At 36.8% G+C, this 26,543-nt stretch overlaps 5 protein-coding genes and 7 non-coding genes across 14 annotated transcripts; 10 read left to right on the top strand and 2 right to left on the bottom strand.

The window, feature by feature from the left end:
* Positions 1-435: 435 nt before the first annotated feature.
* LOC125204226 (pentatricopeptide repeat-containing protein At5g39680) lies at positions 436-3,879 on the bottom strand. Of its 2 annotated transcripts, none has more exons than XM_048102820.1 (3): positions 1,298-3,879; positions 1,126-1,223; positions 436-1,011 (listed from the first exon to the last, which is right to left on the bottom strand). In XM_048102820.1, exon 1 carries the CDS (start codon positions 3,571-3,573, stop codon positions 1,531-1,533), a length of 2,043 nt encoding a protein of 680 aa, XP_047958777.1. In that variant the 5' UTR covers positions 3,574-3,879; the 3' UTR covers positions 436-1,011; positions 1,126-1,223; positions 1,298-1,530. The 2 variants fall into 2 exon arrangements, with proteins under 2 accessions (XP_047958777.1, XP_047958778.1); XM_048102821.1 differs by having other exon boundaries at positions 1,126-1,191.
* Positions 3,880-4,668: 789 nt separating this feature from the next.
* LOC125204238 (thaumatin-like protein) lies at positions 4,669-6,597 on the top strand. Its single transcript, XM_048102837.1, has 2 exons — positions 4,669-4,738; positions 5,736-6,597. Exons 1-2 carry the CDS (start codon positions 4,687-4,689, stop codon positions 6,437-6,439), a joined length of 756 nt encoding a protein of 251 aa, XP_047958794.1. The 5' UTR covers positions 4,669-4,686; the 3' UTR covers positions 6,440-6,597.
* Positions 6,598-7,729: 1,132 nt separating this feature from the next.
* LOC125208747 lies at positions 7,730-7,811 on the top strand. The gene has a single exon (XR_007174226.1). It is a non-coding gene; the product is annotated as a small nucleolar RNA Z199 (small nucleolar RNA).
* A 38-nt stretch (positions 7,812-7,849) lies between these two features.
* LOC125208737 lies at positions 7,850-7,927 on the top strand. The gene has a single exon (XR_007174216.1). It is a non-coding gene; the product is annotated as a small nucleolar RNA SNORD18 (small nucleolar RNA).
* Positions 7,928-7,997: 70 nt separating this feature from the next.
* LOC125208750 lies at positions 7,998-8,083 on the top strand. Its single transcript, XR_007174228.1, has one exon. It is a non-coding gene; the product is annotated as a small nucleolar RNA U54 (small nucleolar RNA).
* A 51-nt stretch (positions 8,084-8,134) lies between these two features.
* LOC125208756 lies at positions 8,135-8,228 on the top strand. Its single transcript, XR_007174233.1, has one exon. It is a non-coding gene; the product is annotated as a small nucleolar RNA R64/Z200 family (small nucleolar RNA).
* A 1,022-nt stretch (positions 8,229-9,250) lies between these two features.
* LOC125208746 lies at positions 9,251-9,332 on the top strand. Its single transcript, XR_007174225.1, has one exon. It is a non-coding gene; the product is annotated as a small nucleolar RNA Z199 (small nucleolar RNA).
* A 285-nt stretch (positions 9,333-9,617) lies between these two features.
* On the top strand, positions 9,618-9,713 carry LOC125208755. The gene has a single exon (XR_007174232.1). It is a non-coding gene; the product is annotated as a small nucleolar RNA R64/Z200 family (small nucleolar RNA).
* A 140-nt stretch (positions 9,714-9,853) lies between these two features.
* On the top strand, positions 9,854-9,931 carry LOC125208736. The gene has a single exon (XR_007174215.1). It is a non-coding gene; the product is annotated as a small nucleolar RNA SNORD18 (small nucleolar RNA).
* Positions 9,932-12,888: 2,957 nt separating this feature from the next.
* LOC125204233 (beta-glucuronosyltransferase GlcAT14B-like) lies at positions 12,889-16,020 on the bottom strand. Of its 2 annotated transcripts, XM_048102831.1 has the most exons (5): positions 15,218-16,020; positions 15,013-15,088; positions 14,824-14,939; positions 13,459-13,869; positions 12,889-13,112 (listed from the first exon to the last, which is right to left on the bottom strand). In XM_048102831.1, exons 1-5 carry the CDS (start codon positions 15,813-15,815, stop codon positions 13,012-13,014), a joined length of 1,302 nt encoding a protein of 433 aa, XP_047958788.1. In that variant the 5' UTR covers positions 15,816-16,020; the 3' UTR covers positions 12,889-13,011. The 2 variants fall into 2 exon arrangements, with proteins under 2 accessions (XP_047958788.1, XP_047958787.1); XM_048102830.1 differs by having other exon boundaries at positions 12,889-13,869; positions 15,218-16,017.
* A 4,888-nt stretch (positions 16,021-20,908) lies between these two features.
* LOC125204227 (pentatricopeptide repeat-containing protein At5g39980, chloroplastic) lies at positions 20,909-22,972 on the top strand. Its single transcript, XM_048102822.1, has one exon. The coding sequence runs from the start codon at positions 20,956-20,958 to the stop codon at positions 22,909-22,911; it is 1,956 nt and encodes a 651-aa protein (XP_047958779.1). The 5' UTR covers positions 20,909-20,955; the 3' UTR covers positions 22,912-22,972.
* A 1,132-nt stretch (positions 22,973-24,104) lies between these two features.
* On the top strand, positions 24,105-26,226 carry LOC125204237. Its single transcript, XM_048102836.1, has 3 exons — positions 24,105-24,706; positions 25,454-25,739; positions 25,970-26,226. Exons 1-3 carry the CDS (start codon positions 24,197-24,199, stop codon positions 26,026-26,028), a joined length of 855 nt encoding a protein of 284 aa, XP_047958793.1. The 5' UTR covers positions 24,105-24,196; the 3' UTR covers positions 26,029-26,226.
* Positions 26,227-26,543: the final 317 nt, after the last annotated feature.

The raw sequence follows: 26,543 nt of genomic DNA, 5'->3' as shown, positions 1-26,543 counted from the left end.
TACATATAAAAACAAATCTTAAAAGCTCAAAACAATAAAATTAAGTAAAATATTAATATTATTAGATTAGATTAATGAATACACGGGTGCGTTTCACATGAAAATGGGTGGAAAAAGTATAATTTCACTCATTTTCACCTTTTTTCACTTGATTGTACGATATAGTAATCTAGTATAAGTGTATAACTTTCATTGGCTATTTTTCTTATTTAATTTCGTAAATCTTATCATGAGGTATTGGTATGATAATATTTTTCTTATTAAAAAAATGAAATGCATGGATTTGTTTAGATGATTTCAAACTTGGATATAGCAACCAGTAACCGATAGTAGCATTAATAAAATCAAAACCATGTGTCACTGACACAAATATTAAAGTCTGCACTTTAATATTTTTATTATAATCCTTAAACTAAACTTATAATCTTGATAGTAATCGCCTTGTTACTTCATGAAGAGCTCACTAAAATTTGATATTGTCACTTATTACAACTCAGTTGGATGTAGAATGAATAGTACTAAATGACCCAATTACTTTTCTGTCTTTCTTTTTTTCTCTTGATGTACTAAATCATGCACAACTGAATTAATTTTTCTTGATACATTTGGATAAAGATTAGTACTCTACTTTTTTTTTTCTTTTGTTTATGCACAATTAAGAGTGCTAAATGAGCCAATTGATGTAGCAGTAATAAATATTTATGGGCCGCGCCCCATAAATGTCCAATTTAAATAGATAGTGCAGAAGTTCAATGATTGCTGATATTCCACAATTTTCAAGAGAATTAAATGAGTTGTTAGAAATTCTGTTGTTTATGTATATTTAAATTACCAAACTACCCTCATAATTTGCCTATGGATATGAAGATATATAGGATAACATGGCTCGACTTAAGTTACTGTTCTATCACAACCTGATGGGCAAAAAATTGATAGTATTGCGTATTCTGGCATTGAGAGCTCTCCTTTTCTTCCACAGAGAAAGGCATTGGCATCCTTGACTCATGCTCACTTGCAAAAAAAAACACCATAAGACTGAAATTTTGGTAGCTATGATCCAAAAATAAATGATGGGGAAAAGCGCAGCCCATAAAATACAGTGATGACGAAAGACATTGTTGTTACCTGTCACTCACTCGAACTGGTTAACTTCATAATGACATACTTTAGCATCTTGCAGTATGCTCATTTCTGAATAAACCAAGTAGCAAGGAGAAATCAACCTATACATGGACAAATAATTAATACAAAGAATGTTGATTTTCTCAATTTCATTACCAATGTTCTTTTTTATTACCTGAACTTAGCCTGCCTGAGTCTTGAAGATGGGGAAAGGAGAGTGCAGTGGGAGGATTTTCATTGTCCGTAAAAAGTGCCACCGGACGACTGAGAATTGCACCGTGGTGTGAGCTCCCATTATTCAGCACATCCACACCTTCCACTAGGACATGGCAGCTTAAGAAGGCCTATTTCATGTAGCGTAGATAGAGATCCACCATAATCTTTGGTGTATGCATAGGTGGACTATGTTTACCAATAGTCAGCACACGAACAGAAACCATCTCTGAAACGATGAAACCGGTTTGCATCTCTAACAATTATTGTTCTGTTTGTGAGCTTCGAGATGTATTTTGCTGCAGAGTGGCAATCATCGCACATTCTAAGGTTCTTCATGACACGGATGGGTGCCCCTTGAGGTGTTTTCATGAGCGCATACGCTATGGCTAACTTCTCGCTGTGATAACCGAGCCAATCCTCTTTCTGTTCCTCCTCCACATCGTGCAGCTCCGTAGCAATATCTGGAACATAACCCAGAGTTCTAATCTCAGCCAAAAGTTTCTTCACCTTGTCACGAATTTGAACAGACTCCACATGATTCGTGTCACCAGAGACAAAGACATGTGTATCATTTCTAATTTCTATCCAGCTCAATCCAGGCTCTTTTTTTATGTTCCTTTCTCTCATCAATTTTCTCACAGCGGATGCTTTATCCCATCTCTTGGCTTTGGCGTGCATATTTGACATTAGGATACACGTGCCAGCATCATCTGGGCCGATCTCCAGCAGTATATCTGCAACTTTCTTTCCTAGACCATAATTCTGATGGACGAGGCAAGCATTGAGCAAGGTTCTCCAGGCAATGACATCCCATCTTAGTGGACTCGATCTAATGAAATTCTCCGCCTCATCTAGCCTACGTGCCCTACCTAGAAGCCCAACAATGCAGGTATAGTGCTCTAGCCCGGGTTCAATGCCGTATTCTCTCATCATCTGATCCAGATAATAGAAACCTTCATCAACTCGCCCCAACAAGCTACAAGCAGAGAGCACCCCAACAAAAGTTACATAACTCGGTTGTTTCCATTCACTCAACATATGTTGAAACACATCAAGGGCTTCCATGCCAAGCCCATGATATGAGTAACCATTTATCATCAAATTCCATGATATGACATCACGATCCAACAAACTCTCGAACAACATACGTGCATCATCAATGAGGCCACATTTTGAAGCCATGTAGATCAAAGCATTTCCAACAACAATATCGTGCTTTAACCCCACCTTCTCAACGCGTGCATGTATCGAACTGCCATACCCAAGAGCTGACAAACCAGCACACGAGTTCAAAAGCACTGCAAATGTGTATTCATTCGGTACAATGTTTTCGCGGTTCATTTCCAGAAACAGCTTAAGTGCTTCTTCAAAGCATTCATTCTGTGTGTAGGCAGTTAGAGCAGCTGTCCAAGTCACCTCATTTCTTGCTCTCAACGCATCAAAAACTTTTCTCATCTGTGAAACATCACCACATTTTCCATACATATCTATTGTGGCGCTACCCACGAACAAATCATGATCCAAACCAATCTTCAACAGTCTACCATGAACTTGCCTTCCCAATATCAAATCCTTAAGATGGCCACAAACACTGAAAACATTAACACAAGTAACACCATCCCACCTACTCCACTCAAATTCCTCAATCATCATACGCAAAACATAACACGCTTCGTTCAAGTACCCATGTGCCAAGAGTCCATTCAATACCGAATTATAAGTGCAAAGATCCGATCTTGGTGGCGAATCAAGAACCTGCATGGCCTCTTCCAGATGAGTTGACATCGTATACAGGTAAACAAGTGCATTCTTAACATATTGATGAAATATCAATCCAGACTTCAATGCATACCCGTGACACTGCTGGCCTTCATCCAGCAATCCACAATTCGAGCACGACGAAAGAACCATCGGCAGCACATGCCTGTTTGGGTTTAGTTTATCCACATTAACCATTTTTCTCCACAGCTGCACAACTTCTTGAGCGTATCCGTGCTGTGAATACCCGGACATCATGCTGCCCCAAGAAACGACATTCCTCTTACGCATTTTGTCGAACAGTATGCGCGCACTCGATAAATCACCACACTTTGCATAGTGATTGATCAACGAGTTCTTCTCAATCACGTGGTTCCGTGTAATTTGATTCATAACAATGAGATGTGCGTGGATGGATTTACCGAATTTGAGGTTTCTAGCTTCTGCCGAAGCTTTTAGAAGCTTTCTCACGTCCATTGCTAATGGCGCGAAAATTGAGTTGGGGAGGAGGCAGACAACGAGAAAGAAAATGAGAAGGGGTTGTGGCAGTAAGAGAGCTGAAAAACGATGTTATAACGAAGGATACGGTGGCTGCTCGGCGTCGGCGAAAGACGACTAATTTTTCCAACACAACTGAGAGAGCTGCGAGAGAGAGATGCTATATGCGCGTGTTTCAGAGTGAGAGGGTGTTGAGAAAAGAGGGAAGAAAGGGAACAGAGGTGAGGGAGTAGTCAGCCCGGCGGCGGAGAACACAGTCGCGGCTGAGAGAGGGCCGAGAATGCGACGGAGAAGAGGGAAAAAAAAACGACCACAAAATTTAATTTATTTTTCTTTTATTTTTATATACTACTGAGCCGAATTGGACTTGGTATAATAGTTGGGCTACACTTTATAACAATTTATCTTCTTAAATCAGCCCACCAATTATATTCTTGGACAATTTGGGCTTATAAATTAAATCTCAGTAATTAATCATTTGAAATTAATCCTAATTTCATTTGTCAACTATTTAAATTTTCTACATTAATTTATTAGCTTAAATATATCAATGCAGGATAGTGAAACAATGCAAACTCATATATTCTACAAACTCAAAACTATGATCCGGATCATTAAAAAATATCAACAGATGAAAAAATAGCAGCAACAGAAAATGCCAACACAATGTCAACACAACATCAACCGTTTACACTGTGTTGACATTTTCTGTTGCTACTATTTTGTCATCTGTTGACATTTTTTAATGGTCTAGACTCTATATTATAGTTTTGCGTTTATACAATATTTGGAGTTTGTGGTCGGAAAAAAGTAATGTAGAAAGACACTTGCGTTAATGAGGTAATTTCCAACCCTAAGAGCGAAGTCAATTTCCAGTCACCTAAAAGCAAAGTTGACTTAATTATTGTGATTAGAATTGGTATAAACCAGGCAAATCATTAACAAACAATTGTTGTTTCTTTGTCGTAAAACTTTTCAAACCTCAAAACTTGGCTTAGAATCAAATAATTAACTATTAAAATATGTTGCATAATGTATATATATATTTGAGTTCAGCTTTCAGCCAAATCTACCGCTACCTTTGCAAGCAAAATGAAATCCTCAGCCTTCTTTATTTCCCTTGTTTGGCTCCTCATTTCATCAGGTAATCATGTAATATAATCACTTGCTCCTTTATAGTATATTGTTATTTTGGTATTTGTGTGTAATTTATACCCTTTAATGCCCCATTTCCCAAATAAAAAAAGATTGGGCACTATTTACCTTTTTTTTATTTGGACGAATTGCTTTAAAAACTATGAATTTCAGTCAAATTCAGGTCAATCCCAAAATTTTAAAAATAATCAATTATATCATAAATTTTCCATTATATACAATTGCCACATTCATTAGATTTGGCAAAGAAATTATGTATGATTCAAAAGCAAAATACTTTATTCTAGTCTTATATTAAAATCAATAACTTTTTTTGGTGATAAAAAAAATATGAATTTCGATTTTCATATCATACACAATCTTCTTAAAATACAAATAAATGAGACAATTAAGAAGATGTCAACATATAACTAATTAAATACTCCTAGATTGTGAGATTGACCCAAAATTGATTAGATTTCATGTTTTTTCCGTCAAATTGCTTCTTTTTTTTGAAAAAAATGGATGAAGATTTAGAGATGTAACTCCACTCGCTCACATAAATTCGATGAATGCTATTATGTCAGAAATTTATACTTCCTTAGTTTCATAGTAATTGAATCATTTTGCTATTTTAGCTCGTTCCATAGTAATTTAGTCATTTGGCCATTTTGGTAAAAGTCAACATATTTTTCCATACCTACTTTACTTTCTCTTACTTTTTTCTCTCGACCTTTTTCATTTTCCACTTTATTCCCTCTTTACTTAACCCATCTAACACAATTTTTTAAATCTCCGTGCCGAAAAGAAATGCATGCCTCCATTACTATGGAACGGAGGGAGTAGTAAGTTGTTGAATAATCACAAATTTTGTTACCATTTACTTGACCACCTGATCAAAATTAAAACACTATAGTATGTAATATACCACATCTTATGAGACAATAACACCACATAATTACTTCTAGTAGTTACACACTTATATTAAAGAAAAATATTTGTTGCAGGGCATGTAAGTGCATGCACATTCTACATTAGCAACAATTGCCCATTCCCCATATGGCCCGCCACGGCCCCCAACACGGGCCACCCCATCATCGCGGGAGGCGGCTTCCACCTCCCGCCCGGCCGAACCCACAAATTCCCCGCCCCGGGAGACTGGTCGGGCCGGATCTGGGCCCGAACCGGATGCAATTTCAACGCCGCCAACAACCAACCCGCCTGCGAAACCGGCGACTGCGCCGGCAAACTCGAGTGCGGCGGCGCCATCGGTCTCCCGCCGGCCACTCTCGTCGAGTTCACTCTTCAGGCCGACAAGCGGAAGCCGAGCTTCTACGACGTCAGCGTGGTGGACGGCTACAACCTCCCCGTGGCCGTCTCGACGCGGCCCTCTGACGCGAAGTGCGGCATCGGAGGGTGCGTGAGGGATGTGAAGGCGGCGTGCCCGGAGGAACTGCAGGTGAGGAACCGGAGAGGGGAGGTGGTGGCGTGCAAGAGCGCGTGCTTGGCTTTCGACGTCGACGCGTTTTGTTGCCGGAACGAGTATGGGAGTCCGGCCAAGTGCAGGCCTAATGAGTACTCCAAGATGTTCAAGCGCGCCTGCCCGGCGTATGTTAGCTACGCTTTCGACACGCCGTCGCCGCTTGTCAACTGCCCTTCGGATGTTTATGTTGTCACTTTTTGTCCCGGTGGTGTCGCCGCCGCGGAATAGAGGTTATTGCATACATGGTTGTGGTCGAAGTTAGTACTAATAAACATGAAACAAATAGAGTAGTACTTGTTCTCTTGTAATACTACTAAGATTAAAAAGCTACTACAAATTGAGTTTATTATTATATTGTTGAAATGAATTTTAAAATATGGATCTCAGATCTAAGACTGATATTTTAGCTCCTCATTGGTTATTCGTTTGTGATGGTATACTGAATAAGATTCAAATATTGGGCTCGACAACATAGTAGGAGTATGATATTATGATTAGGGGTGGAAAAACTATGCGGCTTGGGTCGATATCGGGTTGCGAAGTCCAAAAGGTCTAACTTGAACCCAATATGTTAACTCTGAACCGAACACAACCTAACATGCTACCGGCAAACCAAACACATTCTACATTAGCAACAAATTCCCATTCCATTCCCATTCCCCATATGGCTCGCCATGGCCCCCAACACGGGTCATCCTGTCATTGCGGGAGATGGTTTCCACCTCCCGCCCGGCCGAACCACAAATTCGCTCTCAGCAACCTGTCTGGCCGGATCTGGATCCGAACCGATTGGTATGGAAACTAAAATGTGGACCATTAGATGATTTTTTCACTAAGTTGTCCTTTGTTATTGGGCTCAAGTGTTGGGGTGTATAATTTATTATTGGGACCATAACCTCCCATCTTGTAATAGAAAAGTCTTATAATCAAAGCCCACTATTCAAATGTTTCCAAATTAAAGAGAAGTCTTTTAATAAAAGCCCATTATTCAAATGTTTCCAAATTAAATTAAAGTTATTAGGCTCAACTGCCTATATCCACCCCTACTTGCAATACACAATGTTATTCTAGAAATTATTCAAATAAACATTATTCAAATTAAATTAAAGTCTTAGGAATTATTCAAATAAACACAAATGTCACATGATCGATTGATGCCTAGATGTTGAACCAAATAAAAACTCTAGAAGTACAAAAATTTCCAATATAATTCGTATTTCCCAATTAACATAGTACCACTACTTCTTCTAGGGGAAATGATCCATAACATATTGGGCCTAGCCCACTAAAACAAAACCCTTTTTAAATCCCACACCACAAATTTCACAACGCCCACCACTATTCTCGCTTGCGGCGCTCCGCCTCTCGATCTAGGGTTTTAAAATCCCTATATATTCAGCTGAGTTATCACTGCAAATCTCATCTTCTTCACATTAGGCTACAGCTCGATTTACATTTCTTTTTATTTTCTCGATTTCTCAGGTTACTTCAGGTTTTTTGATTTGAATTTTGCACTGGAAATCATGTGATGAGAAAATTAACTGCAACAATATGATCGGAATATTTTCCATGATTCCTAGTATTTAAGTCTCTGATGATTTCCCCCTATTTTTCTACTAATATGTTTTTATTTTCGAGGAGATATGATGATTACCTTATTTGGTCCGTGTTTCTGAACTAACCCTGACTGATAAACCTTTCCAAACCTCTGATCTCCTCATTTTCAATATTCTTATCGATTTATTTGTTTTTGAATTTTTGTTTTATATCAAATCCTTTTATTTGTGGCTCTGTGATTATCTGCCTAATTATTAGGCTATATACGCTATTCTGATAATTATCATGTGGAAGAACTTTTCTAGTATGAGAGCTGCTTGTTTATAGTAAAATAAAATTGGATCTTCGTTTTTATGAATCTCTTTTATTCTGCTGTGATGATTTATGAAATAAATTCACATGTCAGACTTCAGAGATTATTTATAATCAATGAGAAGACTATTTCATGATTCCTGAGCATTTCTTTGTGTTATTTAACAGTTTATAATGTTTTTTCTTATCTTTATCTTGACTAACTATATCTCTTTAATTGGGTTTCTGGTTCTGCTTGGTTTATCTTGATACTCCTATTTTGTTGTTAACTTGTAAATGTCATCAACTTCGATTTGAGTTTTAAATATCCCACATGCTCTAAAATTTAAAACAGCAATATTGAAGTTTGTTTTTGAATTAATATATCTCTTATTTATGTCGTTTTTTACCTATAAAATTGTGTATAAAATTCAATTTAGCATCGGCTACCGCCTCTCGTACTTCCACAGCTTATTTAACCTGATCATAAAAAAATGTTAAAGCTAAACTTTGTAAGCATAAAAATATTAATTCCTCATCCACAGGCACATATGTAAATTCATATGATAACAGACTAAGGTGGTGTTGGGAGTCTATGACTAATTAGACTATCCATCTAAGATTAAGTTGAGGAGATTAATTTTATGAACTAAATATGTTACAAGTTTAATTATGAGATAAAGTTTTGCTAATCGAACATTCTCTAATAGTACATGATAATCTACCAGTGCATCTAGTTTAATGAATACCCCGCCAATGAATATCAAGCCTATTTGGATGTCAATGCATTGATATCGGCCGTTTTATGTTGTACATTCGAGAAGTGGATTTTTTTAGAGAATATGGTGTGGCTATAGCCTACTGCCTATATGTATCTATTTATCGCTGTGGATATTTTGTAAATTTGTCAAATTTTGTTTTGCAAACCTTGTTTGGTTCATAATCGTTTTATTAAACTATTGAATTGTAATTATGTCATTTATCTCAAGAGAGTGCGATTACGTCTTTTATTTTATTTCTCATCCTAAGTAAATCTGACTCTTTCTTAAAAAATACATCTTGTAAAGAAGATTTAAATTTAATTAATCAAGATTTTATTACAATTCTAGAATCACATCTTGGCTTTGCCGCCAAATAATATGGATTCTTGTTAGTGAATCAATCAATTTAATCGCTTTGCATTTTACACTGAGATCATGTGATGAGAAAATTAACTGCAACAATATGATCGGAATATTTCCTATGATTCCTAGTATTTAAGTCTCTGATGATTTCTCTTTACCTCATTCATTTTGTTTTCCCCCATTTTTCTAATATTATTTTATTTGTTTTTAAAATTCGTGTGGAGGAGATGTGATGATTAAATTAAATTTGGTCCGTGTTTCTGAACTAACCCTGACTGATAAACCTCTCCAAACCTCTGATCTCCTCATTTCCTATTTTTATTATTCATAATTCATTTTTATATTTCTGTTTTTACAAAACCTGAAATTTGCTCTGTGATTTTCTGCTTAATTTTAAGGCAATATACGCTAATTTGATGGGAAAAAAATCATTCAAGTTGCGGTGATGATTTATGAAATAAATTCACATGTCAGACTTCAGAGATTACTTATAATCTATGAGAAGACTATTTCATTATTCCTGAGCACTACATGGTTATATTTATTTGATAATAGATTGCAAAGTTAATAGAAAAGTTATGGTCTTATTAATTTTTTGCAATGATACAATAATTTTTTTAGTTTTGTCATGTTTTCTTACATACCAGTGTATTTTAAAATTCGTGTGGAGGAGATGTGATGATTTAATTATTTGGTCCGTGTTTCTGAACTAACCCTGACTGATAAACATTTCCAAACTTCTGATCTCCTCATTTCCTTTATTCAATAATTTAGTTTTTATGTTTATAATTTCGCAAAATCGTACTGTAGTAAATTTTTTTCTATCGCCTCTGATTATCCGCCTGTATTTCATTTTCGATAATTATCTCGTAAAACTTTCAATTTTTAATCATGCATTTCATGATTCTGAGCTGAGTTTAATTGTGTTTATCTGAATATAAATGAACAGATAATCGACAGTCTCAAATTTTTTACCAAACAAAAATAAAAATCTGCTGGTACGTAACAAGAAATTTAGTTTTCTGAAATAGAACAAATATTTCCAATGTGATAATGGAACTGTTAGCGTCTGATGCTGATGAGTTTATGAAACTAATAAAATTTCCAAATGTGATAAGTTTTTTTTTTAAAATGGCATAATAAAATCAAATTTAATATACCATTGATGCCAACAATCGATTTTTAAGATAAAAATCTATTTTTTTTATATGTTTTATAGACTGTTTTCACTCTAAATTTTAGCCATTTTCAACTTTACAGTAATTATAATTTTAATTTTGTGTCCCTATAAAATGAATTTATTGTAATGTTTTATAATATTTTAAACAATATGACACTTGGAAATCTCCATTTGATGAATTGGTACGAGGATTAGTCCAAATTTACTATGGATAGCTGTTTAAAAGTATTTGTGCTGTTGTATTAGATAATTTTGCCCCCATATTTGAATTTGGTTATAAGTTTAATTGTCCAAACTAAAAAGATTATGTGTTTCCTAGAAATCAGCACGAAACTAACTAAGTAAATATATCCGAAGAAAGTCTTGCAACCTGTCAAATAAACACAAACATAGTGTGAACTAATTAAGAATGAAATTAAAAAACTTGAAACTAATAATCAACGCATTTTCTTACATCTACACAAAGCTGGTCATTAATAATACATATTTTAATATGGTAAAAAATAAAGCTATGTATAATATATATTTAAGTCTTGAAAATTTGAAATTGTCAAGGTCGTTCAATAGACAATAGTTGAAAATTATAGTGTTATTATTATTAAGTGAGTCGGGACTCCTTCAAAGAAAATAAACCGTGGGAACTGGGAAGAGAAGAAATCAACGTGAGTGTGAACCATTGGATTATATAGTTGACTCATAGACTTTAATTCCAGCTCTCCATCTCTCTTTAATATTGCTCATATCTCAACCCTCTATAAATACAATTCACGTAAATAGAAACATACAATTCATTTTAAAAGATACATGTGTTAGTGTTGTGTTGAGAAAGGGAAGAAAAGAGAGCGAATTAGATCGAGCGGCAATAGTCACTTCGCAGGAGAGATGACACTTGTTCCAATCTGACATTGGTTTGAGCAAGTGTCTCACTTCTGCGACGTGACTTTTGTTTGCTCTCTATTACTGTGCAAAATTAAGTGTCGACTCTTTATCTTTTCGAAGGTATTACTATATAGTATAAGTAATATTCATACATTGTTTTATGCATGTCATAATTGCTTGTGATAATGCACACAACAATTTATTTTGTTATTCATAGAAAAAAAGGCGAGTTGGCCAAGGCTACTAATGTTAGCTATAAACCATAGTAACGTACGGATTTATGAAGTTATTACATCACTGTGGTTCCAATTGAATGTGTAAAATTAATTAATAATACAACTGAAATTGACATCATTAATATATACATGAAGCAATGAAGGAGATGTTAACAAGAATTAGACGGTATAACTAATACAGCCAGCTGTATATTCAAGTAATTAATAAGTCAAGTGGCTTACTAAGTAGAAATCAAATAACACCTTCCCCTAATGCTGCCTTGCTTAGACTTAAGTAGATTCCTTTAAATGTCACTCTTAGCCGCCTTCATCACTTACAAATGTGAGATTCATTCATCATCATGCCCTGCCCCATCCCCGCACAAGGCTCGGTCAAGTGGTTGGACGGATTGTCCCACTCGGCCGAGTGACATGTCTTCGTAGTCGCCTAGTTGGGACACATTTTGGTGGAAGGAAGTGAAAGGGAGTTTTGTCGCAGGAGAGATGAGGCTCACTATATTAATTTGATACGAAGCCCTCCTCTCTCCTCGACAAAACTCCCTTCATTTTCTTGATCTCTCTTTCTCTCATCTAAAGATCACTCACTTGAACGTGCCTGTTTTCTCTCAAGTTAGGTATGCATGTCTCTCTCTCCCACTCTCCAATAATTTATAATGTGAATGTATCTTTGCTTGCAATCTTGTAGAGTTATTTTTTTTGGTGTGGGGGTGATTTTAGTGATGATTCGATCCAGATGGTTGACTGTGACAAACAATTTTAATACCAAGTATAGCATATAATGTTTCAAAAATAGATTGAGTAGATCAGACATATTTTGGTTTGTTGCCTACACAATCTGTTATTTTTGTTCCATTTCTTGTGCATTTTGAGTAGCCTTTTTTTACCACTTATGTTAATTGAATTTAAAACCGAGATATGTAATAAAATTTGTATCACAATTTTTATATTAGGACTATCAACCTTATTGTACACATCATGTCTAAAAATTGAGAAAAAAATAGTGGACCTTGTTATCAAAAATGAAAAAAAGAGTAATTTTTATGGACATACTAAAATGGATAAACAAGGCTATTGGTAGTGAATGGAATGAGTATACTTTATTTTTCCGCGGGTATCCCTGCTCGTAAGTTGAATGTTAATACGAGCAGACTACACAATCTGCTCGGACTGACATTAACTAGGAAGCGACACAAGCATCATCAATCAAGCCGAATTCAATTCGACGAAAGCATCAATTACTACTACATGAACACATGTGCAGATCGGAAAATTCAAATGTAAGTGTACAACTCTGAGTTCATGTCCAGAAAAACAGTCGAATCATATTTTCATAAATCACACTACATTAAGAAAAATGCAGCCAACATATACTCAAACTAAATCAAACTACAAACTGAAAGAAACAATGGCTGCAAGAAGTAAATGATTTTGATCATTGAGAATGTTATCAAACGGTATACACATACAGACAACATACGAATAAACAAAGATGCGTACCTCTCGTTTACTCTTATATATATAGCGTACTAGTGTTTAAATGAAAGCAAAATGGTACCAGGATAATGCAATGCACGACAAGAGAAGTTCCGTACGCATCCCCTTCTTGCCACGACATCCCGTTGCTGATACAGAGACTGCAAGGACCTCAAAACTACAAGTTATCATCAAGATCAAGAATCGAGGGTCATGACAACGTGTACTATCATAAAAAGAACGGTCCCATTCTCTATTTCTTCGTGATGAATACTAATTAGAACTTAAATTTGAGCTCTGAGTAGTTTTTTCCTCCTAACTGAAATATAATATGTATCCCATCTTGCCATCTACTTTTCATGACACCATAAACAAAATGGCCATCGAGAAGATTTGCTTTTTGCTATTTGCACTGCCTTGGTCGGAAATTATTATCCGACAAGAGGAAACTAGTAAGCTTTTCCAATCTCTGTGCACCGGATGTTGGTCTCAGAACTGTGACATTACCCACAACAGAACAAGGGTCCGTCCCGTTTTCGCCACTACCTGCACACCAGCCACCAGGGACAAGCATGTCTTTGCCCCGGAGCAAAAGTTCAGAGTCAATCCTGTCCAGCACCGGGTCGTCATGATGGAACTTCCTAGCAAATGGAGCGTTACTATCGATCATTCTTTGCATGTCATCGACAGTTAGGTAGTGCGGGTGCTGCTTTGGAGGGTTGTCCCAAGATATGAAGTGAAGGTCGCTGTTCACGGTGGTATTTTTGAATTGGGGAGCATTACAAACGACTGTGTGGAAGTAGCCTTCTGGTGAAGATATGAAGTTTGCGTAGTACATGAGGACTGTTCGGGGCAAGTTATCCCATCCCCATATGCAGTAGTCGATGAAAGGTCGAGAGAGTGCCATCCAAGCAGAGCCTGTAAGAAAATAACTTCAGTCCTATACAGGAATCATTTGGAAATGAAAACATTTAAATTACAGGAAAAATCAAGATCCAGCACATGTGCCATGCTCAAATTCAATCTTATAATAACCCAATGTGTTCACTGAAATCATATTTAGAGATGAATGTACGCTGCTGATGACTAATATCTGTCAAAAATTATATGAATACTTCATTCCAATTAGTTTGCTCCATTCTTATAACCGCGGGTTTAAGAAGGCCCAGCATGGGAATTTAAGTTTAGGGGAATTTGGAGAAAACCTGTAAATCAACCTCACATTACTTCACCTCTCCAGGTACACCCCTCGTCTTTAAATTTTATCAAAGCCATTCATCATAAAACTCTAAGAAGTAGCTTAAAACTTGTGCCCAACATAATGGATGAAAATAGCAAGGAAAGTATGAATAAAAACAGATATAAATTAATTGTACCTTTCTGAACTCATGCTAGATATTACTTACAGAGGTCGATCTATTCAAATTTAATTGGTAATGCAATTTGAGTAAGAGATCACTTAAGATAGTAACATTCAAAACTCAGTTACAATTTCCATATCCATATAATATTTCCTTAATGTAATGGGCATGGAAGTAAAACATAACCCGCATCAAACTGGGAATTCAAGAAAACTGCATTTTTGGAAAGAATTCTAATTCAGGCTCTTTACTTAAAGAAGACCAGTACATAGCAAAACCAGGAAATGAATATCAACAGTGATCTCAAAAATCATAAATACTCAGAATCCCAACACAGAAAGATGCCTAATCTCTATATTTGGGTTTTCATGAAAAAGCAAATACACATGGCAAGACAAAAAGGTGAAGCATCTTCACCAGATCCCAAAACAAGCAACACTTGCTCACACAAAGAACAATTCAAGGACAAAATCACATAATTAAAAATTAGGATTGAATGATTGCAACACACCTGTAAAGAGCTTGAAAGCAGTTGGCACACTTCTCCTCTGTGTGATCCAAAACACATCAGTCTTCTTTGTCATATACAGCCCAGGATCAATGATCACAGGCTTCGCCCTCTGAAACCTAAATCCAACCAGAATTGTCAATAACCAACACGAAAACGAAACAATTAGATCATGTTAGCAAGGCCACTCACTCTTTCCAGCCAATGTTACTTGTGTGATCAATGAAATTGAGATCCCTTGGCAAGAACGAAAACGTATGCAGCAGATCTAATCAACAACAACAACACCAGAACAATTAAACTCCAAACTCGCCTAATACATCCAAATTAAGCTCAGTAACTACGAAGATTCCAAATTTATCAAACAACAAAAACCTAATTAAAGACAAATCGTTACCATCCTGAGTAACCAGTGGATAATCAGAAGCACTGAGATTGATAAACCAGTCCCACTCCCCACCCTTCCTGAGCAAAATCGCAGCGGCGTGAAGCGTATTCGCCACCATCGTCGGGCCGCGGTAAGTGACCAAATTAGCCTTGGTAATCATCCGCACATTCCCAAATCTGCTGAAAATCGGATGCGCAGTGACGTAATTGAGCAGATCAAGCCTCTCATCCGCGGAGCTCTCGCCGTCGAGGTGCACCACGTACTGATTCGTCGGGTGGTAGAGCGCCTCGAGCGTGCGGCGCAGCATCGCGCCGTCGCCGGCGGAGCCGGAGATCAAGTAGGCGAAGCGCGGCGGCGGCGGCGGGAGGTCGGGGACGGGGAGGGGGTGGAGGCGCGACTCGACGAAGATGGAGGCGGCGGAGGAGGAGGAGGCGGAGGAGTAGTAGCGGCGAAGGGGGAAGAAGGGGAGGCCGTCGGGGGAGGCGAGGGTGGTGAGGAAGAGGAGGAAGAGGGAGAGGACGGAGCCGATGGCGAGGGGGAAGATCCATTTGCGCTCCATTTTGTGGGGGTGTTTGAGCTGGAGGTAGTATTTCTTGAGCTTCTTCATCTTCTACTTCTTCTTCTTCCCATGAATTTGGGGGATGGGAAGTGTGGAGGCAGATATTGCGGGGGTGGGGTTAGTGTTGGGGGAGATTGAGATTGAGATTGAGATTGAGATTGAGATTGGGATTTTGAGTTGGGTGGAAGGTGGGAGGTTTGCTGTTGTGATGCTGCTTCATTTTGGTTCAACCTCCTTCACCTTTTCTTTTATTTATTTAAATTTTAATTAAAATGGACTCATTTTTTCCACAAAGATGTTTTGGAATCAAGATTAGAAGTCGTTACCATATGTTAATGGTATTTATTACTACACCGTCCGTTGTAATTGTCTAATATATTCTTATCCATTTGAATTAACTATCTTATTACTTTTTACAAATTTTAGTAAATAGATTCATTAACTCTTCACTCATATTCTATAACAAGAATATTATTCTATTCATTTTTTTAGTTAAATGACTCGAAACAAGACAGTTAATCAGGTATGAAGGAAGTAATTCTTTATACTTAAAGATAGATTAAGTTTTATAGCTATTTACTTATGCAACTAAATACAAACATTACTAACGTATCGATTTAGGGTGAGCATTGAGATTTTGGATCGGATTTTTGTCCAATCAGATTCGAAAATCTGAAATTGCATAAAAATTTATTGAAAAAATTCAAAGTCGAATGAATATAAAAATATAAAAATTTAAAAATCTAATCACCAAATGCCATTAAAATAGTTCGGCACAAAAGTTTTGTATTTGTTGAGTTTGTAATTATAATAGTACTATATTTTTTGATCATTTGACTATTAATCGAATTTTAAATTTCGATTTGATTGTAGATATTTTGCTCACACTACTATTAATTGAAAGTTGATTGTACATTAAAAAGGGTATGGATAAAATATTTGATCATATATGACAACGAATCTAAAATAAGCTGATTGAACATTAAGAAGGGTAAAAGTAAAATATTTGATCACTATAAGAAAACGAATCTAAAATTTGTTTACATTTATTCGACAATAGTGATTTTTCAGAGCTGCGATCTCTATATGTGAGTTGTGACTGTCAGAAATTAATAATTTAGGCTAAGTTTTGTAGTCTTTTGAAATGTATAAATAGTTAAATTTTAATGCTTATCTTATTGTTTGGTTGGTACGTACCAACTACAAACTCTCTATTTAATGCCTACCTGTTTTTTTGGGTTCATCTTGTAAAGAAAAATGTGGTTCACTACATATATGTGACACAAGATTCAGTTAGTAATTTTTGGTATTTTAAAGAGAATGAATTACATTCTAGAAGGTAATATCCCTTAGCTTGCAATAGAAATATGTGAATGAGCTAAATTAGGAAAAGTATTATTTAAAAAAAAAATTAAAAATTCATCATCTCAGAAAATAGTACTTACTGGAGTACATGTTCTGTTATTTTGGAGTGTCCTATTAATTTTTGAATATCTTTCTCTTATACACTTATCTTGATTTTGAACACCTGATCATAAAAAAACAAAAACATTAATTCACCAATATTCGGATCAATCTTATGGGTCTTTTACTATTAACAGATTCATTCTATCGAAATGGGAGTTTATTAAATTTAACTTAATTAGGGTCACTCGAATTGAACTTTTTTCAGTTTATAAATTTTTAGTTTTGTCTCTCTCAAATTAAATTGAGATTCCGAAATAGGTGTATTCAACTTTAGAGCATAAATATTGTCGTATTAATACTAGCAAATAATAATATAGCATTATCTAATTATAGGTTTTAAATAATTGAATCACAGTCGCATGTTCATTATTATTAACATATATCCACACTTACATCCATGGCTAGTTTCTACATCCTTTTTAGCAAATTGTTTTCAAGAGGAAAAATTTATAAGACCAATTAATTTAAGTAATACAATGACAGATTGAGGTTCTTGGAAACTTCATTTAAAGTATACGTAATTGGAAGAAAAATTACTCAAACCCTCAAACAATATAGTCTATAGTCTAAAGATCATAAAATTGGTCTTTCAATAGTACTATAATAGTACTATATGATAGTTACAAAAAATACTCTTTCAATGTATAGTATGATAGTTTCGAATTTCATAAGTTCTATGTAATTGATGCATTACAAATAAAAATAATAGTACTATATATAATTTTTATTTAAAATGGTTAATTGTCATTATTATGCTAATTCTCGACGTATTATAGACTACAACTGCCGTCAATTTATGGGAAATTCGTGATACATTTCTTTTCCCATTTTTCCAGAGCTTCTTAAATGTTAAATACTTAAATAGAGATGAACTATTCTTTAGAAACAAACGAGAATTATCATGGCCGGTCTAACGTGTTGTGACCGGTAATTAATAAGACATTGACTTAGAATTTAGTTGGTGGAATTTAAATTAACGTTGCGAAATAATAGAACCTTGCGTTATGGCATAAATGATGCAAATACCGTGAGATGCAACTATCAAAATTGCCTAATTTTTTGGACTTAGTACAAGAATTGACCATGACAAAATTCGAATTTAGGTAAGAAACATTTTGGGTTATAAGACATGGAGTATTTGTGCACCTAGCCCATTTGGATTGTTATTTACAATGTTAATTTTACTGGAGTATATAAAAATTAAAACTTTATTTATTCTTTTATTTGAATTATATAAAAAATAAAGATCAATAATAAACTTTATGTATATTACTGTATAAAGTTATTGACAACAATAACAAATTTTTAAGTAAAAATAAAAACAAAAATGGAAATAAAAACAATAAAATAATGTTAACTCTAATAGATTACACGATAACCATGTTCACAAATCACAAATGATGTTTTGTAAAACATACTTTGTCTATCGGCCCATATTCTCAGGTCAAAGCCACATTTTCTTTTGTAATGTGAATGAAGTATAGTATTTAATACATAGTACTACTCCACTAACTTGTAATTGGGAGGGAAAAAAAAAACTTCTAATTGAATTGCATTTAATTTTAGTATAATATTTAAACTCTTTAAATTAAACCACAATTTTACCTCAGTTCGGATGTTCTCGATAGAAATCGAAATTGCAAAAACCCAATTAGTGATTCGGGAGTTGCAAACTCCAGTCCAACTTCCACGTAGCGACGAGTTGCAAACCGAAGTCATAAATTGAAGATTCAAACCTCAAATAGTGAGAACACCCGATTAACTATGTACGTCAACGATGCAAATTAAATAGCCTAAAAATAATTAAAATGATGGAATACACAGAGAAACTTCCCAAAAAATGATATTCTACACTTGCACCTATTTCTTCACGGTTTCAAGATATAACCTCTATATTTTTTATCTCATCCATCATTCTGATTCTACTTCAATGATGAGATTTGATCTCTAACCATGTATTAAAATTGTAGTAATTATTTATTGACTATTTTAATATTCTATCCTCACTATCATATATAATTGACTATTTTAATATTCTATCCGTACTTCAAATATAACTATTTTCTAATTAGTCCGTGCTAAAAATACTTCATCCGTCCCATTTTAGCAATTACATTAAGTTTTGCGCGAGTTTTAAGAACTGATGAAAAAATCGATTAAAAAAAATAGTGAAATGTGATTCCATTTTTATTGGGACTCCTAATGCGAGACAGACTAAACTAACTGAGACTGCTAAAAATGGGATAGAGGGAGTTAGGGGTGTCGAAACGGGTACCCGCGGGTACCCGCACCCGACTTCGGCTCCAAGGCAGTCCCGATATCCGTCCCGCATTGTGTCGGGTATTACCCGATATCCGTCCCGCATTGTGTCGGGTATTACCCGATACCCGAGTCGGGTATCCCGCACCCGACACCGCGGGTACCCGACCCGACCTCTTTTTTTTTGTTTTTTTTTTTTAAATCTTATTATTGTTGTTATTTGTATATTTTACTCCATATTATACTGACATAACATGCTCAAGATGTTTCGAAACTAATTACTGCTATAATATGCTCACTTGTTGGTCATCATCCGTAAGTATTCTTGATTTAGATGAATTATTTCAAAAAGAAATAAAACATCCAAAGTCCAAACATGCTAATGCTCACTTGTTGGTCATCATCCGTAAGTATCCTTGTTTTGGATGAATTCATTCAAAAAGAAATAAAACATTCAAAGTCCAAACATGAGTTATGAATCATTCGTATATATATATATATGTATATCCAAAGTCTAAACCTTGTATATAATATACATATATTATGTTATTATTTTCATGAATATATAAGATATGTAAATGAAGATTCTAAAAATTATGTAAGTATGTGTTGTATGTGTTACTATAATTAAAAGATTTTTTTAAAAGTTAAACAAACTTAACTCTGATAAAAAAGGAAAAAAGAAAAAAAAAATGTTGTGAGCTCATATTTAAATGTTATATGATTACAAAATACTAATATAATTATAAACAATCGGCCGATACCCGCAAATCCCAAATTTGAATACCCGATCCCGACCCGTTTTCCGTTTTCATCGGGTAGCGGGTATCCAATACCCGCCGGGTGTCAGGTCGGGTAGAAAATTACCCGATACCCGCTACCCGTTTCGACACCCCTAGAGGGAGTAGTACATATACTTTCCAATTTTAGAATATTTAAAAAATACAGTACTATCCATCTACGTCATTTTGTTTACTACTTATACCAACCTAATTTATAAGTTTTTTGGTTGTTTGGTGTAACTATGTGAGAATTAAAAGAGAAGTGATTTTTGCTGGATAGAAAAAATCTACTGAAAATAGTTAAGAAAAAACAAGTTTAATTGATTGAATTGAAATACTCTCAGAATTCCAATAATTCCAAAAAATGTAAAAACGAAACAAATTTTGTGGGATGGATGAAAATGGAAAAAATGTGATAATCTTTGTGGGATTGTGGGAGTATTAAAGAATTGGAAGTCATTTTTTTTAATTTACAACACTAATTTATTTAAATTTTGGTTCCGGTGCTTTGTTCGGTGTGTATGTGAGAAATAAAAAAAAGACGATTATTGCTGGAGAGAAAAAAATCTTCTGGAAATAATTATAAGAAAAATAATTTTAATTGGGTATTCCAAAAAGATGTAAAATGGATAATATGAATATCCACCTCACACCATCACCGCCGTTCGCGTAGATGACAGATGAGTTTAGCCATTCCGCCGCACACGCCATTTCCCGCTCATCCTCCGCCTCCACAACTCCGCCGCGCCGCCACCACCATCCTCCTCCCCTCCCACCATGCCAACAAACACCACCCCCACTTCCCAATCCTCGCATCCCCCTCCTCCTCCGCCAACCACACCAGGCGCCCACGCCACAGCCCCGCCTTCCTCGACCACAGCGTGGACATGGAAGAGCTCCTCTCCTCCATCCACAGCACCTCCGACGACCGCCAGCTCTTCGCCCTAATGTCCCCTTACAAGAACCGCTCCCTCTCCACCCGCTTCCTCGTCTCCCTCCTCTCCCGCGAGCCCGACTGGCGCCGCTCCCTCGCCCTCCTCGACTGGATGCACGACGAGGCCCGCTACACCCCCTCCGTCTTCGCCTACAACGTCGCCCTCCGCAACGTCCTCCGCGCCAAGCAGTGGGACCTCGCCCACGGCCTGTTCGACGAAATGCGCCAAAGAGCCCTCTCCCCCGATAGATACACTTATTCCACCCTCATCACTCAATTCGGCAAGGAGGGCCTCTTCAACGACGCATTATCCTGGCTTCAGAAGATGGAGCACGACCGAATCACAGGGGATTTGGTCTTGTACAGCAATTTGATTGAGTTGTCTCGTAAGCTCTGTGATTACTCCAAGGCGATTGCAATTTTTTCTAGATTGAAGAAGTCAGGCATCGTTCCCGATCTTGTTGCGTATAATTCGATGATCAATGTGTATGGAAAGGCGAAGCTTTTCCGTGAGGCGAGGTCTTTGATCGACGAAATGAAAGAGGCGGAGGTGATGCCGGATACAGTCAGTTACTCGACGCTCTTAACAATGTACGTTGAGAATCACAAGTTTCTCGAAGCTCTGTCTCTGTTCTCCGAGATGAGGGAGACGAATTGCTCGCTTGATCTCACGTCGTGTAACATAATGATCGATGTCTACGGGCAGCTTGACATGGCGAAGGAGGCGGATAAGCTGTTCTGGAGCATGAGGAAGCTCGGGATTGAGCCGAATGTGGTTAGCTACAACACTCTCTTGAGAGTGTACGGCGATGCAGAGCTTTTCGGTGAGGCAATACATTTGTTTAGGTTGATGCAGAGGAAGAGCATTGATCAGAACGTTGTGACATACAATACTATGATAATGATATATGGCAAAACGATGGAGCATGAAAAGGCTAATAATCTCATTCAAGAGATGCAGAGCAGAGGGATTGAGCCGAACACCATAACTTATTCGACCATAATCTCGATTTGGGGGAAGGCAGGGAAGCTAGACCGCGCTGCTATGCTGTTTCAGAAGCTCCGTAGCTCTGGCATCGTGGTTGATCAGGTTTTATACCAGACTATGATTGTGGCATACGAGAGGGCCGGTTTGGTTGGCCACGCCAAGCGCCTCCTCCACGAGCTGAGGCACCCGAGCAACATCCCTAGAGAGACAGCCATTCTCATCCTGGCTGGAGCCGGGCGGGTCGAGGAGGCCACTTGGGTGTTCAGGCAGGCAGCCGAGGCAGGGGAGATCAAGGACATATCGGTGTTTGAGCGGATGATGAGCCTGTTCTCGAAGTACAAGAAGTACGGGAATGTGGTTGAGGTGTTTGAGAGGATGAGGGAAGTTGGATACTTCCCGGATTCCACTATGATAGCGCTCGTGCTGAACGCGTTTGGGAAGATGCAGGAGGTGGAGAGGGCGGAGGGAGTGTACGCGGAGATGCAGGAGGAGGGGTGCGTGTTCTCGGATGAGGTGCATTTTCAGATGATGAGCCTGTACGGGGCGGGGAGGGAGTTCGGGAAGGTGGAGGTGTTGTTCGAGAGGCTGCTGGAGGATCCCAACGTTAACAAGAAGGAGCTGCATCTTTGTGTTGCTTCCATTTATGACAGAGCGAATAGGTTGAACGATGCTGCTAGGATTATGAACCAGATGAGTGATAGGGGGATTGTGTAGTGAGTTCTTGGAGGTGTTTGTAGATTTGGTTGCAGTTTTGTGATGTTTTTTTGTGTTTGTAGATATTGTTTTTTACATCCTACTTACTACCTCCGTCCCCCAAAATTTGTCCCACTTTGACCCGACACGGGTTTTAAGAAATGTAATGGAAAGTGAGTTGAAAAAGTTAGTGGATTGTGCGTCCTAGTTTTATAATAAAATGTGAGTAGGAATGAGTTAGTGGAATATGAGGTTCACTATAAAAAATGGTAAAAGTGAAATAAGACAAATTTTGAAGGATGAATGGAAATGGAAAAATTGGACAAGTTTTGGTGGATGGAGGTAGTAGATTTTTGTAAATCCACATCGTCATCAATTAATATATTAGTTTAATTAAAATCAATTAATTAATAAGGTACTTTTTCGGAAATAAATTCTACTATGTAAATTCGAGAAGAAAAGGTGATCCACTTGACGGCAATAATTGAATGTGAATGCAATTTCTGGTATCCACTTGCAAGTTGCATTGCGAATTAATCTACATTCCACACTATCCAAACTTATTCTGAAGTTTTGAAAATTCTTATTTTTATTTTGAGTTCATCGAAATCTGTATAAAATTCACATTTTTAATAATACTAATATATACACATCACACTTAAAAATTGGATCTTACAAGCTCGAATCTGAAATACTATAATAGAATTCAGAAGCATATGTATATAATTAATTAACGAACGAGCAAACCAACTCGTGATTTAGTGCCGACACCACCGTTCAAAATTCAACGGTCATTTGCTGCTCTCACATTCACAACTAATTAAAATTAAACTCCCTAAGACTATCATTGTTGTATACAATTAATCTGTGTGTGTTTATTTCAACTTTTATTCTTAACTATTATATATAGTTACTTATGTGAGCACCGCTCACATGTTTAATAAGTACTAGTACTATTTTTTTACATATTTAATGTTATTAAAATACATAAAAAATTTGAATATTTTTGTAAAATAATTATGAATAGACTTAATTAATAAAATTCGAAATTTATTCATTTAACATATTAAAAATGAAATAAGATACGTATTTATTAATAGAGTTAAGCTGAGAGTCAAAGTAGTAGACTGCCACTGCCCACGGTTAACTGTTAACGAGATTAATTAAAAAATTTAAAAATATGTATTTCCAATTCCCTTTGCTGGATGTTTGCGCCATTTACATCCAATCAAATACAGGTAAGAAACTGATCACTGCTCCCCTAAATTAAAATAAATCGAATCAAATCCGATCAATCGATTCCGCCATGGATTTCTTCACCAAAGCCAAATCCGTGAAGCTGAAGAGCCGCCACGAGAAATACCTAACCGCCGACGGCGACGGCGCCTCCGTCTTCCAGGATCGGTCGGATTCCGCCGCCGCGATTTGGGCGGTGGAGTTCGTGGAGGGCGCGGAGGGCGTGGTGCGGCTGCGGAGCTGCTCCGGCAAGTACCTGACGGCCAAGGACGAGGAGTTCCTCCTCGGCGTCACCGGAAGGAAGGTCGTGCAGTCTGTGCCGCCGAAGCTGGACTCGTCGGTGGAGTGGGAGCCGGTCAGGGAGGGGATGCAGATCAGGCTCAAGACCAGGTACGGAAACTACCTCCGCGCCAACGGCGGATTGCCGCCGTGGCGGAATTCGGTGACGCACGATATTCCGCACCGGCACCACGACTGGATCCTGTGGGATGTTGAGGCTGTGGAGATGCGCTCCGACGCGGATTTGACGGAGGAAGACGTCAGGTGCTCCAATTTCAGTCTCCGCCTGCCGAGTAATCTGGTCAGTGTTTTTTCTCTGTAAATTACTATTTCTTTGGTAAATAAATCAATTGAATAGGTATATTAGTACTATCATTTGTATTAGTATCTTGATCAAATTCTGTTCTGTCTCGTAACCGTAAAAGTCAGCTGAAAAAAATACTCCTATCAAATTTTGATTTGTTCGCAATTATCCTATAGCATAATTTTTTATGAAATTGTATCTGATTCGGTAACCGGACAGAATATCACACATGAATGCCACCATGGATGAGTTAAACAACATCGTATATTCATAAAGAATAGTACTATGTAGGTGATCAGATATCTTCACCTTGGGATAACTGTGAAAATTTTGAAATTTCATGGATTTTTCTGGCTGATTATTAAGTTTCAAGATGAACAAGAATTTGATCAAATTTCATGTTTGTTTATTTCCGGAATATGCCCTTGACCGTAATTAGGGAATGCGTAATATATAATAAAGTCGGCTATAACTATAGTTAAGGATGCTGAAATAAAAAAAAATCGATATAAATGTGAAGGTTAAGATATACTAGAATGAAAGACTAGATTTTGCGTGTATTATTTGGATAATTAGCCGAATTGTTCCATCAACAAATATGATCAAACTTTAAGCTTCTAAATTTGTTTAAGAGCCTATTTAAAGAGTATATTCATGAAGCTTGAACATGCATTGTGATTGGAATTGTAGTTTTGTACAAGTAGTTTTTGTCTGGGTAGGAGGATTGACTGTTGTGATGATCAGTCTAGTTCTTCGGATGATTCATCAAAGAAATACGAAGGCCGCCTCATATACTACTATGTTGTGGACGATGATGGGAACGCTGATGATTCAGTTGAAGGGCTGAGCTTTCAGCTCAAAGGGAGTAGGCTAGAGGACTTGATCCAGAGGTTGGAGGAAGAGACTGGACTCGAGGACATCATTGTGTGCTCCCGTAGTCGTCTCAATGGCAAGCTCTATCCCCTTCGCCTAGCTCTGCCTCCAGACAACGCGCCTATGCACGTCTTCATAGTCCCCTCCACCTCTAGGGGTATGCACTTCTCTTGAAATATCTGTTGAGGGGCTCTTTGGTTTCTTGATTATCATACATCATGAACATGATCAGTTATCTTTGCAATTTGTAAACACAAATTCTCTATTTTCTTATCTGAAATCTAAATTATGACACTCTTCATATTACATTGGGGGTTGATCTGTTTATCTGTCCAAACTTTACTCGTTATGAATCCTTGTTTATCTTTTTCTTTTATCTTATTGTAGCGGCAAATGAGTTCATGCCAGCAGCTTCGCGTTCGCCTTCTCTTGCTCCTCATCCTTAGAATTTCTGCTCTCAAGCACGACGTTGTCTATCTATCTATCAATCTGTCTATCTATTTATCTATGTGCTCATCTTCAATGAATTTTTATGGGAGTACTATTGTTTCTACAAAGGAAACATAAGAGAGATTGTTCATTTGTTTGTCTGAAAAATGATACCCATACTGAACAAAATTTTCTATGTTTTTGTTGAGTTAAAACTTTTCTATTATAAATATGAACAGAAAATAAAAGGGCATCTTATTCTATCTTGGCTATAGACATTAGACATATATTAGCAGGGAATATATGTCTATAGACATAAGACATATAGTCAAGGATACTTTTATATGTGTCAGCTTTGATATAATGGATGCTAAAATAGCAAAATTATAATTTTATATATTCCTTTTTTTAGCATTATATACTTTTAGTATTTAGTTTGTAATTATAATTCTTTCCCTTCACTATCATCATCCATTGTCAGTTCATTTCAGCTAATTCGTTTAGGCAAAACTTTCCTCCTATAGAGAGAAAG

This window comes from Salvia hispanica, chromosome 2 (genome assembly GCF_023119035.1).
Source record: "Salvia hispanica cultivar TCC Black 2014 chromosome 2, UniMelb_Shisp_WGS_1.0, whole genome shotgun sequence".
Taxonomy (NCBI): Eukaryota; Viridiplantae; Streptophyta; class Magnoliopsida; order Lamiales; family Lamiaceae; genus Salvia; species Salvia hispanica.
The sequence above is the reverse complement of the archived record's forward strand: the minus strand, read 5'-3'. Positions and strand labels throughout refer to the sequence as shown.

Coding starts and splice junctions, on each gene's coding strand:
- LOC125204226 (XM_048102820.1), bottom strand. CDS start 3,573: ATGGACGTGAGAAAGCTTCTAAAAGCTTCGGCAGAAGCTAGAAACCTC.
- LOC125204238 (XM_048102837.1), top strand. CDS start 4,687: ATGAAATCCTCAGCCTTCTTTATTTCCCTTGTTTGGCTCCTCATTTCA. Junction 4,739..5,735: donor TTGGCTCCTCATTTCATCAG/GTAATCATGTAA, acceptor TATTTGTTGCAG/GGCATGTAAGTGCATGCACA.
- LOC125204233 (XM_048102830.1), bottom strand. CDS start 15,815: ATGAAGAAGCTCAAGAAATACTACCTCCAGCTCAAACACCCCCACAAA. Junction 14,940..15,012: donor AGTAACATTGGCTGGAAAGA/GTGAGTGGCCTT, acceptor GGTTGGATTTAG/GTTTCAGAGGGCGAAGCCTG. Junction 13,870..14,823: donor TGCTTTCAAGCTCTTTACAG/GTGTGTTGCAAT, acceptor ATTTTCTTACAG/GCTCTGCTTGGATGGCACTC.
- LOC125204227 (XM_048102822.1), top strand. CDS start 20,956: ATGAGTTTAGCCATTCCGCCGCACACGCCATTTCCCGCTCATCCTCCG.
- LOC125204237 (XM_048102836.1), top strand. CDS start 24,197: ATGGATTTCTTCACCAAAGCCAAATCCGTGAAGCTGAAGAGCCGCCAC. Junction 24,707..25,453: donor TCCGCCTGCCGAGTAATCTG/GTCAGTGTTTTT, acceptor TGTGATGATCAG/TCTAGTTCTTCGGATGATTC. Junction 25,740..25,969: donor AGTCCCCTCCACCTCTAGGG/GTATGCACTTCT, acceptor ATCTTATTGTAG/CGGCAAATGAGTTCATGCCA.